At 43.8% G+C, this 14,424-nt stretch overlaps 1 protein-coding gene across 1 annotated transcript in view; it reads left to right on the top strand.

Annotated features, from left to right (window-relative positions):
- The window catches only part of LOC140419367 (5'-nucleotidase-like), a 260,027-nt gene that overhangs the window by 225,879 nt on the left and 19,724 nt on the right, over positions 1 to 14,424 (top strand). Inside the window, exon 7 of the mRNA XM_072503244.1 lies at positions 3,871 to 4,020. Within this exon, the coding sequence (XP_072359345.1) occupies positions 3,871 to 4,020 (150 nt within the window). The remainder of the gene's footprint in view (positions 1 to 3,870; positions 4,021 to 14,424) is intronic.

Below are 14,424 nucleotides of genomic sequence, written 5' to 3'. Positions count from 1 at the left end.
TCACAAACAAAGAACGCTCTCCACGTGGCTGAGAAACTTAAAATGGAGTCTCAGCATTCAAACCTGCTTCTTCATCGCGGCGCCTCCGATTCAAAACTGTCTGCACATGCGCACATCAACAAAAGACGCAAACCGGCAAAATTCCTTTCTGCGCATGCGCAGGAAACCGAAGCCGCGCATGCGCAGTTCAGAAAAGACGCATTGGGCGAAGATTGTTCTGTTCATGCGCAAGCCACACATGCGCAGTTGAAGAAAAAGCGCACACCGTTCGAAGATCGAACTGCACATGCGCAATCGACTGTTACGCATGACATCATGAGCGTCATGATGTCAGAAGACTCAGAACATGCCCACTTAAAGGGGAAATGCCCGTAAATCACAATTAAGACTCTTAAAGGTAGAAAACCCAAAACTTTAACCTCAAAAGGCACAACATTGCCTGCACTTCAACAAAAAGTTGAAAATAACTTTCACTGCACCACGGAACTAGCAGTTTGCAGCATAAAAAGTGAAGAACAAATTAACAAATTCAAAACTGATGAAGATGATTTCTTAATAAAAAGTGAAGAGCTCAATAACAAATCCGAAGCCAAAGAAGATGATTTGTTAATTAAAAGTGAAACGCTCAAAAACAAATCCAAAACCACAGAAGATGATTTGTTACTCAAAAGGGAAGAGCACAAAAGCAAAATCCAAAACCACAGAAGATGATTTGTTTATCAAAGAATACTATTCAGACATGGCTGAGTTGTTCTGATATAATCATAATAGCATCAGGAACATGATTGAAAAGCTCCACTCATGGTAGATGAATCCAATACCATGATGCAATGGCAGATCGTTGAAAATGAAGCCACACAAAGAGTACTGACCGACTCCATTGAGAGAGCACAGATTGACTCCACAGAGAGAACACTGCACGACTCCACACACAGAGCGATGCAAGACTCCACAGAGAGAGTGATGCAAGCCTCCACAGAGAGCTCATTGACAGACTCCAGAATGGAAGCGATTAAAGACTCCAGAGCAACAACCGTGCACGAAGAAGACTATGAAGGTCTATCCACCTTACTTGAGCAACCAGAAGCAGACTATGAAAGTCCACCCAGCTCATTTGAACAAGAAGACGATAAATGTCCACCCACTGTGTGTACAAATAGTGACACAGTGATCACAATCAGCATGCACGATGTGCAAGATCACAGCAAGATTGACAGATCTCAGCCCGTCTGTACAGAAGCACTCAACAATCAAAGAAGACTAAATAGAAGACTACTTTTGAGCCCAGTGAGACTGACAAAATACAAATTTCTTTACCCGTCAGTCTGGCCTCAATAAAAGTTGAGATGGATTTGCAGGTACAGCATTAGTTATTTTATTTAGCTTGCAAGCTTGATTCATTTCACAGAGGCATAAGACACATCCAGTCTCCTACACCCCGGAAAGCGAATGAACAAAGAGACAAAGGGATCTCTGCAAATCAATTCAAATGGTATCAAGTTTCACATACACGATTCCCATAGGTCATCCTATACCCCTCCTGACCTGGTCATACATTCTGATTGGCTCACTTCCAATCCCTTCCTCTGGCCCCTATTACCCAGCTCCTTTTCTCCTCCTTTGGTGGACACACCTCCTCCTTGCTTTGCCATGCGGTCTGAAATCCTTTGTCTGTGAACTCACCAGAATGAGACTGGCCTATCTCTACATTACAGTAACTAATATCTCTAAAGTAACTATTTTATATCACATTCGTCAAGACCGCATCAATCAAAACATTAACCACTCTTGACAACCCATAAGAAACTGAAATCTTGGCGACGTTGACTCCAGAAGAGGAGCAGCAAGAGATCAACGATGAAGCAAATCAACCACAAATGACTCCAGAAGAGGAGCACCAAGGAATCAAAGAGGAATCACATCAACCACAAATGACTGATGTCACCAGGATCAATGCAACATCAGATCATTCTCACAATCCTCAAGTCAAAACGCTAAATGAAGCATCAGACACCACAAAGGACACTGACACCAATAACTTTTAGAATAATTCAAATTATCCACACGTAACAGTCATTGAGTGCAACAAGAACAACAACAAAAACTACAAGAACAACAACAAAAACAACAACAAGAAGCACAAAAAAGACAACAACAGAAACAACACGCATGACAAAAACAACAAGAACAATAAAAACTGAAACAACAAGCATGACAAAAACAACAACAAGAACTTCAACGAAAACAACAAAGACAGAAACAACAGAAACAGCAAAAACAACAATGAAACAACGACCTGTACAACATGGCACAAGTCTGCACATGAAGGACAATGTAACAGCACAGTCCAAACAATGGCAAGAGTACAAACATAACATGCCATGTCAACGAATCTCACAAATTCATATCTGCTCCACAACAAACAAACAAACCAGCTTTCAAGGCAGATGACATACAGAATCAATACCGCAAGCACAGAAAAAAGCCCAGGTCAGACAAGGCAGATGACATACAGAATCAATACCGCAAGTACAGGAAACAATCCAGGTCAGATAACAAAGAAGACATCCAGAATCAATATCGCAAGCACAGGAAAAAGTCCAGGTCAGACAACAAAAGTGATTTGACCATTCGAACACTTCATAATGACTTGTTGGTTACTTAAACACAAGAACACTGATGACGTTCTCAAAGAAATTACAATATCAACATCACCACCTCAACAACAGAAGAAGAAAGAAGCTCAACCGAATAAATGCATAAAGTATGGACTCATAAAGTTTTTCATAATGATTGGACTCATAAATATTAATTGGCTTTGTATAATTCTCAATATCATCACAATTGTACATATCATCATTGATCTACCTGTTTTGTACAATTTTCCTTAACATTGTACAGAAAATATGTAAAAAGAAAAAAGGGGCATGTGGTGATCTGCACATCTGCATGTATACAAGGGGTTAATGTAAATACACTACAATTAAGTAATCACTAGAGGGAGCACTAGAGAGGTATAAAATAGACGGACGGGATCCAGCATCTCACTCTTCACAGGAACGGCAGCTAGTGAGCAGGACACAGACAGGCAGCTCACATGTAACATCTGGTATAATCTCTGGCGAGAGAACGAACTTACATAATAAAGCATTTACTTCACCTGGAAGACTACAAGCTTTATTTGGACATTAGAAAGAATATAGGGCAAAGCAATCAATCAGAAGATGGGAATACGGGCAGGTGATTATGGAGAACGATTAGTTTGAATACATAATTCCCTGAAGTGAGAACGTGGATGAATAAAAACTGAAAAAGGGCAATAAACTGATGTCTTTCAGAAATAGGGGTGCAGAGTACAATAGAAAAGAAGGAATGCAAAATGCGTATAAAGTGCTGGTTAGGCCACAGTTTGTGTATCGCGAGTTACAAGTTAGGGAGCCTCATTGTAGAAAAGATGTTTGTGTCAAAGGGAGTATATAATGTGAACTCAACAGATACCCTGGAACTGGGACTCTTCTCATTGGAGCAGGAAATCAAATAATTGTAAAGTCGATTAAAGTTGAAGGTTCAATAATAAGAAATTTATGATTTAGAATTATTAGTGAAGAATGAGGAGAGAGGATGGGAGAAATTCTTTATACCGTTTGTTGCAATTTCAGGACTAATTTGCCTTCGAGAGAGGTTGTCATCATGTCATAGACAGAGAAAACAGCACACTTTAAAAGAAAACTGATTAAATACTTGAAGACAAGATAACTAATAAGAGAATTTGAAATGTAAAACTCTCCCGTTTGGGGATAACAGCTCAACTAAATGAATGTAAGAAGCCAAGAGTAACTTAATGGGTTTAACTTTTTTTCTCACACACAGGAAAAATACAAGCAGAAAATATTATAAGTGTTTTACCATTTGGAAATACCATTGATCTGATAAAAGTCTACGGTTCAACTTTAAGATCAGCTTTTGAGCATTCTGTCTGGAGATACGGACATGGAAAAGGGAAGTTCCTGCAGGAGGCTGGTAAGGCATTCTGCACCGTTGAAAGCTCTCCTACAAGATAATTGTTGCTGCAATATGATAGCTGATCTTTAGCTAGGGGCAACATGATGGCACAGTGGTTAGCACTGCTTCCTCACAGAGCCAGGGACCTGGGTTCAATTCTAGCCTCGGGTGACTGTCTGTGTGGAGTTTGCGTGTCCTCCCCGTGTCTGCGTGGACTTCCTCCTGACGCTCTGGTTTCCTCACACAGTCCAAAGGTGTGCAGGTTACGTGGTTGGGCCATGCTAAATTGGCCCTTGGTATCCAAATATGTGCAGGTTAGGTGGGTTATAGGGATAGAACCATAGAATCCTTACAGTGCAGTAGGAGGCCATTGGGCCCATCAAATCTGCACCGACACTCTGAAAGAGCACCCTATCCATGCCCAATCCCAGCCCTGTCCCGGTACCGCCACCTAATCTTTAGAAACTAAGGGCCAATTTGGCATGGCCAATCCACCTAACCTACACTTCTTTGGATTGTGGGAGTAAAGTGGAGCACCCAGAGCACCACGCAGACACTAGGAGAACGTACAAACTCCACATAGTCACCCAAGGTCGGAATAGAGCCCAGGTCCCTATGTTAGCAGTGCTAACTACTGTGCCACTGTAGTTTGGCTACTCTTTCAAAGGACTGGTGTAGACGTGATGGGCTGAATGGTCTCCTTCTGCACTGTTGGAATTCTATAATTTATACCTCTTGGGATACTGTTGATTATTATTTTAACTATACTAATGAGTCATACTCCTCAGCTAGTGTTCAAATTGCAAATGTGCAAATTTATAATTGTGGAGCCAATTTTAACTGACTGAAAACACAACTTATTCAGAAAGGGGTCATATTCTTACCACCTTCTAAATGCCTTCATGTTTGAAGGTCTTTTTAATCGGAAAACTGAGAGCCTACCTCGTCGGACACCAATTAGCATTCTGGGAATAGTTGGAAGCTATTTCATAAAATTGAAAATACCAATAAAAATATATTTTAAAAAAATTATAGTTGCAAACCAAGCAACAAAAGAGAGTAACATCAAACTTAGATACAAGATTAGATTGGAGAAGCTGTGGTTGTTTTCCTTGGAGCAAAAGAGCTTGAGGGAGAACTAATAGAGGTGGACAAGATTGTGACAGATTTAGATAAAGTAGACAAAGAAAACCTGTTCCTGTTACCCGAAAGAACTAAACAAGGGGATACAGATTGAGGATATTGGGCCAGAGATATGGAGGGATGTGAGGAAAGATTTCATAGAATCATAGAATCATAGAATATCTACAGTGCAGACTCAGCCCATCGAGTCTGCACTGATCGTTCAAATGAGCACTCCATCCGCCCATCTCTGCAACCCTTAACCTAACCTGCACACCCCTGGACAGTAAGGGGCAATTTAGCATGGCGAATCCACCTACCCTGTACATCTTTGGACTTGTTTTGTTAAATTTTGTTTAGTTTACATTAGATTTTTGAGTTATATTCCATAACTCCATCCATTAACCATCAGTATCCTTGATCATTATATTGGGCGAGGTCAGTGGGCCATTCGTGTACCAATTTCCAACATCCAACTTCAGATTGGGGTCAAAGGCTGGGCCCTACCCATGGCAGGGCATTCCCTGCTGGGCACCAGGTCCCCACCAGCAGAAGCCTTCAGCCCGTGAAGATGCTGGGCTGAGGATTTGGATGCTCCTAGGGATTCCTTTGGAACAGGAGACAAAGTCCTCAGCAAATTGGGGGCTGGCGCCTAAGCCTGAAGTGTGGGCTGAAGAAGGAGGGATCAAAAGCCTTGTGAAGAGAGAGGAGACCAGGCCTGCAGCCAATAGCTGGAAGCCTGGCGAGTCAGAGCGTTGAACAGTCGTGGCCACGAACAGGGCAGAGATTTGGGGCATTGGTTGTGAAGAGTTTCAGTAAATAGTTTGTTTCTTGAAGTTAAGCTTTCCCTTGAGATTTTGTACAACTTTGATACTGGTGAAATAAAGGAACCTTGGGCGGGATTCTCTGTTTCTGAGACTAAGTGTTGACGCCGATGCAGAAATTGTGGACTTACACGACAGCAAATTTATTTTACATTGTAAGCGGTAATAACTTGGATTGTGCTACCTGTAAGGGTGTTGAAAGTGAAAAGATCAATGATTTCATAAGGTAAGCACTTGAGGGAAATAAACTTTCAGGACTACGGAGTTAAATCGGGAGAATGGAGCTGACTGGATTACTCTATGGAGAGCCAACATGAACTCGATGGACTGAGTGGCCCCCCTCTGTGCTGTTATAATTCTATTGTGATAAATTGTGCCTTAGGGGCTACTGGCAAAGGGGAGTTAAAAGACGTAAAGTAGTTAAGGTAATAACATTCCTCTATCATAAGGTCAGAAGTGAGGATGTCCGCTGATGATTGCACAACGTTCAGCACCATTCCCGACTGTTCAGACACTGAAGCAGTTGTGTCCTGAGGTAGCAAAAACTGGACCACACCCAAGCTTGGTCTGACAAGTGACAAGTGCCAGGCAACGACCATCTCCAACAAGAGGGAATCTTACCCTTGATAGTCAATGGCATTACAATCATTGAATCCCCTACGATCAACATCCTGGGGGTTACCATTGACCAGAAACTAGTCATATCAATACTGTGGCTACAAGAGCAGGTTAAAGGCTGGGAATTCTGCACCACACTTGATTGGCACCTGTACACCACATTCATAGAACATAGAACATAGAACAATACAGCGCAGTACAGGCCCTTCGGCCCACGATGTTGCACCGAAACAAAACCCATCTAACCTACACTATGCCATTATCATCCATATGTTTATCCAATAAACTTTTAAATGCCCTCAATGTTGGCGAGTTCACCACTGTAGCAGGTAGGGCATTCCACGGCCTCACCACTCTTTGCGTAAAGAACCTACCTCTGACCTCTGTCCTATATCTATTACCCCTCAGTTTAAAGCTATGTCCCCTCGTTCTAGCCATTTCCATCCGCGGGAGAAGGCTCTCACTGTCCACCCTATCCAACCCCCTGATCATTTTGTATGCCTCTATTAAGTCTCCTCTTAACCTTCTTCTCTCGAAAGAAAACAACCTCAAGTCCATCAGCCTTTCCTCATAAGATTTTCCCTCCATACCAGGCAACATCCTGGTAAATCTCCTCTGCACCCGCTCCAAAGCTTCCACGTCCTTCCTATAATGCGGTGACCAGAACCGTACGCAATACTCCAAATGCGGCCGTACCAGAGTTTTGTACAGCTGCAACATGACCTCCTGACTCCGGAACTCAATCCCTCTACCAATAAAGGCCAACACTCCATAGGCCTTCTTCACAACCCTATCAACCTGGGTGGCAACTTTCAGGGATCTATGTACATGGACACCTAGATCCCTCTACTCAGCCACACTTCCAAGAACTTTACCATTAGCCAAATATTCCGCATTGCTGTTATTCCTTCCAAAGTGAATCACCTCACATTTCTCTACATTAAACTCCATTTGCCACCTCTCAGCCCAGCTCTGCAGCTTATCTATGTCCCTCTGTAACCTGCTACATCCTTCCGCACTGTCGACAACACCACCGACTTTAGTGTCGTCTGCAAATTTACTCACCCACCCTTCTGCGCCCTCCTCTAGGTCGTTGATAAAAATGACAAACAGCAACGGCCCCAGAACAGATCCTTGTGGTACGCCACTTGTAACTGAACTCCATCCTGAACATTTCCCATTAACCACCACCCTCTGTCTTCTTTCAGCTAGCTAATTTCTGATCCACATCTCTAAATCACCCTCAATCCCCAGCCTCCGTATTTTCTGCAATAGCCTACCGTGGGGAACCTTATCAAACGCTTTGCTGAAATCCATATACACCACATCAACTGCTCTACCCTCGTCTACCTGTTCAGTCACCTTCTCAAAGAACTCGATAAGGTTTGTGAGGCATGACCTACCTTTCACAAAGCCATGCTGACTATCCCTGATCATATTATTCCTATCTAGATGATTATAAATCTTGTCTCTTATAATCCCCTCCAAGACTTTACCCACAACAGACGTGAGGCTCACCGGTCTATAGTTGCCGGGGTTGTCTCTACTCCCCTTTTTGAACAAAGGGACCACATTTGCTATCCTCCAGTCCTCTGGCACTATTCCTGTAGCCAATGATGACATAAAAATCAAAGCCAAAGGCCCAGCAATCTCTTCCCTGGCTTCCCAGAGAATCCTAGGATAAATCCCATCAGGCCCCGGGACTTATCTATTTTCAGCCTGTCCAGAATTGCCAACACCTCTTCCCTACGTACCTCAATGCCATCTAGTCTAATAGCCTGGGTCTCAGCATTCTCCTCCACAACATTATCTTTTTCCTGAGTGAATACTGACGAAAAATATTCATTTAGTATCTCGCCTATCTCTTCAGACTCCACACATAACTTCCCATCCCTGTCCTTGACTGGCCCTACTCTTACCCTAGTCATTCTTTTATTCCTGACATACCTATAGAAAGCTTTTGGGTTTTCCTTGATCCTACCTGCCAAATACTTCTCATGTCCCCTCCTTGCTCGTCTTAGCTCTCTCTTTAGATCCTTCCTCGCTACCTTGTAACTATCCATCGCCCCAACTGAAACCTCACACCTCATCTTCACATAGGCCTCCTTCTTCCCCTTAACAAGAGATTCCACTTCTTTGGTAAACCACGGTTCCCTCGCTCAACGCCTTCCTCCCTGCCTGACCGGTACGTACTTATCCAGAACACGTAGTAGCTGTTCCTTGAACAAGCTCCACTTATCCAGTGTGCCCAACACTTGCAGCCTACTTCTCCAACCTATCCCCCCCAAGTCATGTCTAATGGCATCATAATTGCCCTTCCCCCAGCTATAACTCTTGCCCTGCGGTGTATACTTATCCCTTTCCATCACTAACGTAAACGTCACCGCATTGTGGTCACTGTCCCCAAAGTGCTCTCATACCTCCAAATCCAACACCTGGCCTGGTTCATTACCCAAAACCAAATCCAAAGTGGCCTCGCCTCTTGTTGGCCTGTCAACATATTGTGTCAGGAAACCCTCCTGCACACATTGTACAAAAAACGACCCATCTCATGTACTCGAACTATATCTTTTCCAGTCAATATTTGGAAAGTTAAAGTCTCCCATAATAACTACCCTGTTACTTTCGCTCTTATCCAGAATCATCTTCGCCATCCTTTCCTCTACATCCCTAGAACTATTTGGAGGTCTATAGAAAACTCCCAACAGGGTGACCTCTCCTTTCCTGTTTCTAACCTCAGCCCATACTATCTCGGAAGATGAGTCCCCATCTAGCATCCTCTCCGCCACCGTAATACTGTTCTTGACTAGCAGCGCCACACCTCCCCCTCTTTTGCCTCCTTCTCTGAGCTTACTAAAACACTTAAACCCCAGAACCTGCAACATCCATTCCTGTCCCTGCTCTATCCATGTCTCCGAAATGGCCACAACATCGAAGTCCCAGGTACCAACCCATGCTGCCTGTTCCCCTACCTTATTTTGTATACTCCTGGCATTGAAGTAGACACACTTCAAACCACCTACCTGAACACTGGCCCCCTCCTGCGAAGTCAAATCTGTGCTCCTGACCTCTATCCTCTCATTCTCCCGTACCCCAAAACTATCATTCAGGTTCCCATGCCCCTGCTGCATTAGTTTAAACCCCCCCAAGGAGCACTAACAAATCTCCCCCCCAGGATATTTGTGCCCCTCAGGTTCAGATGTAGACCATCCTGTCTGAAGAGGTCCCACCTTCCCCAGAAAGAGCCCCAGTTATCCAGAAATCTGAATCCCTCCCGCCTGCACCATCCCTGTAGCCACGTGCTTAATTGCTCTCTCTCCCTATTCCTCATCTCATTATCACGTGGCACGGGCAACAACCCAGAGATAACAACTGTTTGTTCTCGTTCTGAGCTTCCATCCTAGCTCCCTGAAAGCCTGCCTGACATCCTTATCCCCTTTCCTACCTATGTCGTTAGTTCCAATGTGGACCACGACTTAGGGCAGCTCCCCCTCCCCCTTAAGGACCCGGAAAACATGATCCGAGACACCACGTACCCTTGCACCTGGGAGGCAACATACCAAACGTGAGTCTCTCTCGCTCCCACAAAATCTCCTATCTGTGCCCCTGATTATCGAGTCCCCAATTACTAATGCTCTGCTCCTCTCCCCCCTTCCCTTCTGAGCAACAGGGACAGACTCCGTGCCAGAGGCCCGTACCCCATGGCTTACCCCTGGTAATTCCCCCCCCCCACAAGTATCCAAAGCGGTATACTTGTTACTCAGGGGAACGACGGCAGGGGATCCCTGCACTGACTGCTTCTTCCCAGTCCCTCTTACAGTCACCCATCTATCTCCAATCTTTGGTGTAACTAATTCCCTGAAGCTGCTATCTATGACCCCCTCTGCCTCCCGAATGATCCGAAGTTCATCCAACTCCAGCTTCAGTTCCCTAACTCGGTCTTGGAGGAGCTGGAGATGGCTGCACTTCCTGCAGGTAAAATCAGCAGGGACACCAACGGCATCCCTCATCTCAAACATCCTGCAGGAGGAACACTGCACTACCTTCCCTGCCATCCCTCTAACTTCCAACCAAGACCTGGCTAATCAGTAAATTAAAAAAAAAAGAAAAAATAATAATATACTATGGCACTTACCTCACACCAATGGATCTTATTATTAGGTTAGAGGAGGAGGGTGGGTGGGAGACACTACACATGTAGTGTCTTGGGTTTCCTCTCCACCAGAATTTATTGGTTGGGGGGGGGGGGCCTTCCCAGAAGTCCGCAGGTCGAAAAAAAATAAAACAGAAAAGAAGTGCTTTAGTGTTTTTAAAGGAGAAACTTACCTCACAGAAATCACTTGCGCACTGCTCCTGCCAAAATCCAATGGCCTGCTCCTGTGAAAGTAAGTGTTTTTAAAGGAGAAACTTACCTCCCAGAAATCACTTGCGTACCGCTCCTGCCGAAATCCAATGGCCTGCTCCTGTGAAAGTAAGTGTTTTTAAAGGAGAAACTTACCTCCCAGAGGTAGTTATTATGTCAAGATCCACTCACTCTACCACCAATGTGCAGTGGCAACAGTGTAACAGTACCCTCCAAACCCGCCACCTCTACCATCTAGAAGGACAAGGACAGCAGATACATGGGAACTCTACCACCTGGCAGTTCCCCTCCAAGTCACTCACCATCCTGACTTGGAAATATATCGCTGTTTCTTCACTGTTGCTGGGTCAAAATCCTGAAATGCCATTCATAAGAGCAGTGTGGGTGTATCTACACCTCATAGAGTGCAACAATTCGAGAACCATCATCTCCACAGGGGTAAAAAGGAATGGGCAACAAAAATGGTGGCCCAGCCAGCAAGGCCCACATCCTGTGAAATCATTTTTTTAAATGAAGCCAAGAGAGAGAAATAAAAACAGTAACAAAACATTATAACAGTAGGGCAGGTTAGGGTGTGGAGCGCAAATAAACACTCTTTACCCAAATGGATAGAGTATTTGTTATGGGCCAGGATTTAGAGAACCCAAAGTGTATCATGGAGTTCACCTGACCCACAACGTTTAATAGATTGTGGTATGGGGAGCATACGGCCCACTCTACAGGGGTGGTACAGCAGAAATGGAAAAGTATTTTTTAAAGCAAAACAATGTTTATTCTATGAACTCAACTTAACCTTTTTAAAACATACAGTGAACATCTTAGCAACCATTAATTCAAATACAACCCCCAAAGAATACAACACTAAGTAATGCTTAATAACTTCCCAAACAACATCCAGAAGACAAAAGAAACACCTTTCAACAGAAGCACATCAGGTTTACATTCACGACTGAGAACATTTATAATTCTGAAGTCGCCAAATGATCAAGAGATAGTCTTTTCATGGCAGAGATCAACAGTGCACCTGCTCTGTCTGGCTTCAGCTCCAACACTGAAAATGAAACTAAAACACACCCTGCAGCAAACAGCCTAAAATGAAAGTAAAAAGCTGACAGACAGCCCAGCTCCACCCACTCTCTGACATCACTGCAGTAGTAAACACTCATTTCTTAAAGGTATTCTCACTACAGATACTTATATACACACCCATTTATAAACACCCATTTCTTAAACGTACTCTCACATGACATGATAATGAACAAATTAAATGAATTGCAATGACAAATTCTAAATTCAACTTACACCATATGACATGATAATCATCATCGAGACATGGCTGTCAAGTCATAACAGTCAGGTTACAAGTCTGTACAGAAGAATTACTCTCGTAATTAAGGATGAAATCACTTAATTGGTGATGAAGAGCTCAGCAGCCACTACAGACTTTATGGGTAGAATCAAGAAATTGAAAATGATTTAAAGCTGGACTGGGAATTGTTCATAAATTGCCTGATGACAGCGGTGAATTGGTAGATTGTATAAATGCAGAGATTGTGAAAACATGTAGCAAAAGCAGAATAGTTTCAATGCCGGATTTTAACTTTAGTAAAGGCAGAATAGGTTTAATGAGGAATTTTTAACCCTCATAGAGACCAGAATAAACAAATTAACATACCAGAAAGATAATTAATTTCTTTTTAAAAATGTTTTTATTGAGTTTTTCTATTTTATATCCAATAATTCATAAATTACATATTCTAAAACTGTGCCAAAAAACAACACCTACATTCACAAGCAGGTATCTTCACTACAACTGTGGCTGTGACCCCTCTTTTGTCATCATTAGACCATATTTTACATTCCCCAATGTGGCCAAACCACACATTTACAACCATCTATTTACAGTTTAATTTGAGTCTTAGCTTGCCCTCAGAGCAGACGCCTGCTGATTTGTCCCTTCTGCTTGTCCCTCGCATTCTTTTCTTGTGCCTTTGATCCCCATCCCTTCCCTTCTCCCTTTCCTTTTCGCCTCTGTCCGTTGCTCACCTGTGTCTCACATCCACCTGCCCCCCCCCCCCCACCCACTGCCCCCCCCCCCCCCCCACCCCCCACCCCTCCCCCCCTGCTTAGTCGACTGGTGCCAGGAGCAGAATTAGGTCACTCGACCCATCAAATCTGCTCCGCCATTCAATCATGGCTGATATTTTTCACATCCCCATTCTCCTTCCTTCTCCCTATTACCCCTGATCCCCTTATTAATCAGGAGCCTATCTATCTCTGTCTGAAAGACATTGAGTGATTTGGCCTCCACAGCCTTCTGCGGCAAAGAGTTCGACAGATTCACCACCCTCTAGCTGAAGAAATTCCTCCTCATCTCTGTTTTAAAGGGCTAGTCTGAGATTGTGTCCTCTGGTTCTAGTCCTAGCGGAAACATCCTCCCCACATCCACTCTATCCAGGCCTCACAGTATCCTGTAAGTTTCAATAAGATCCCCCGTCAGCCTTCTAAACTCCACCGAGTACAGACCCAGAGTCCTCAACCATTCCTCATATGACAAGCTCTTCATTCCAGGGATCATTCTTGTGAACCTCCTCTGGACCCTTCCCAAGGCCAGCACATCCTTCCTTAGGTAAAGGGCCCAAAACTGCTCACAATACTCCAAATGGGGTCTGACTAGAGCCTTACACAGCCTCAGAAGTACATCCCTGGTCTTGTATTCTAGCCCTCTTGACATGAATGCTAACATTGCATTTGCCTTCCTAACTGCCGACTGAACCTGCACGTTAACATTAAGAGAACATTAAGGACTCCCAAGTCCCTTGGTGCTTCTGCTTTCCGAAGCATTTCTCCATTTAGAAAATAGTCTATGCCTCCATTCCTCCTTAAAAAAGTGCACAACCTCACATTTTTCCACATTGTATTTCATCTGCCACGTCATTGCCCACTCTCCTAGCTTGTCCAAATCCTTCTGCAGCCCCCCTGCTTCCTCATTAATGCCTGTCCCTCCACAGATCTTTGTATCATCTACAAACTTAGCAACAGTGCCTTCAGTTCCTTCTTCCAAATCATTAATGTATATTGTGAAAAGTTGTGGTCCCAGCACAGACCCCTGAGGCACACCACAAGTCACCGGCTGCCATCCTGAAAAAGACCCCTTTATCCCCACTCTTTGCCTTCTGCCAGTCAGCCAATCCTCTATCCATGCCAGGATCTTACCCATAACACCATGGGCTCTTAACTTATTTAACAGTCTCCTATGTGGCACCTTGTCAAAGGCCTTCTGGAAATCTAAATAAATCATGTCCACTGGTTCTCCTTTGTCTAACTTCCTTGTTACCTCCTCAAAGAACTCTAACAGATTTGTCAGACACGACCTCCCTTTGACAAAGCCGTGCTGACTCAGTCCTATTATATCATGCACTTCCAAATACTCCGCGATCTCATCTTTAATAATGGACTCTAAAATCTTACCAATGACCAAAGTCAGGCTAACCG

Source organism: Scyliorhinus torazame, chromosome 1 (assembly GCF_047496885.1).
Source record: "Scyliorhinus torazame isolate Kashiwa2021f chromosome 1, sScyTor2.1, whole genome shotgun sequence".
In the NCBI taxonomy this organism is placed as follows: Eukaryota; Metazoa; Chordata; class Chondrichthyes; order Carcharhiniformes; family Scyliorhinidae; genus Scyliorhinus; species Scyliorhinus torazame.
The sequence above is the reverse complement of the archived record's forward strand: the minus strand, read 5'-3'. Positions and strand labels throughout refer to the sequence as shown.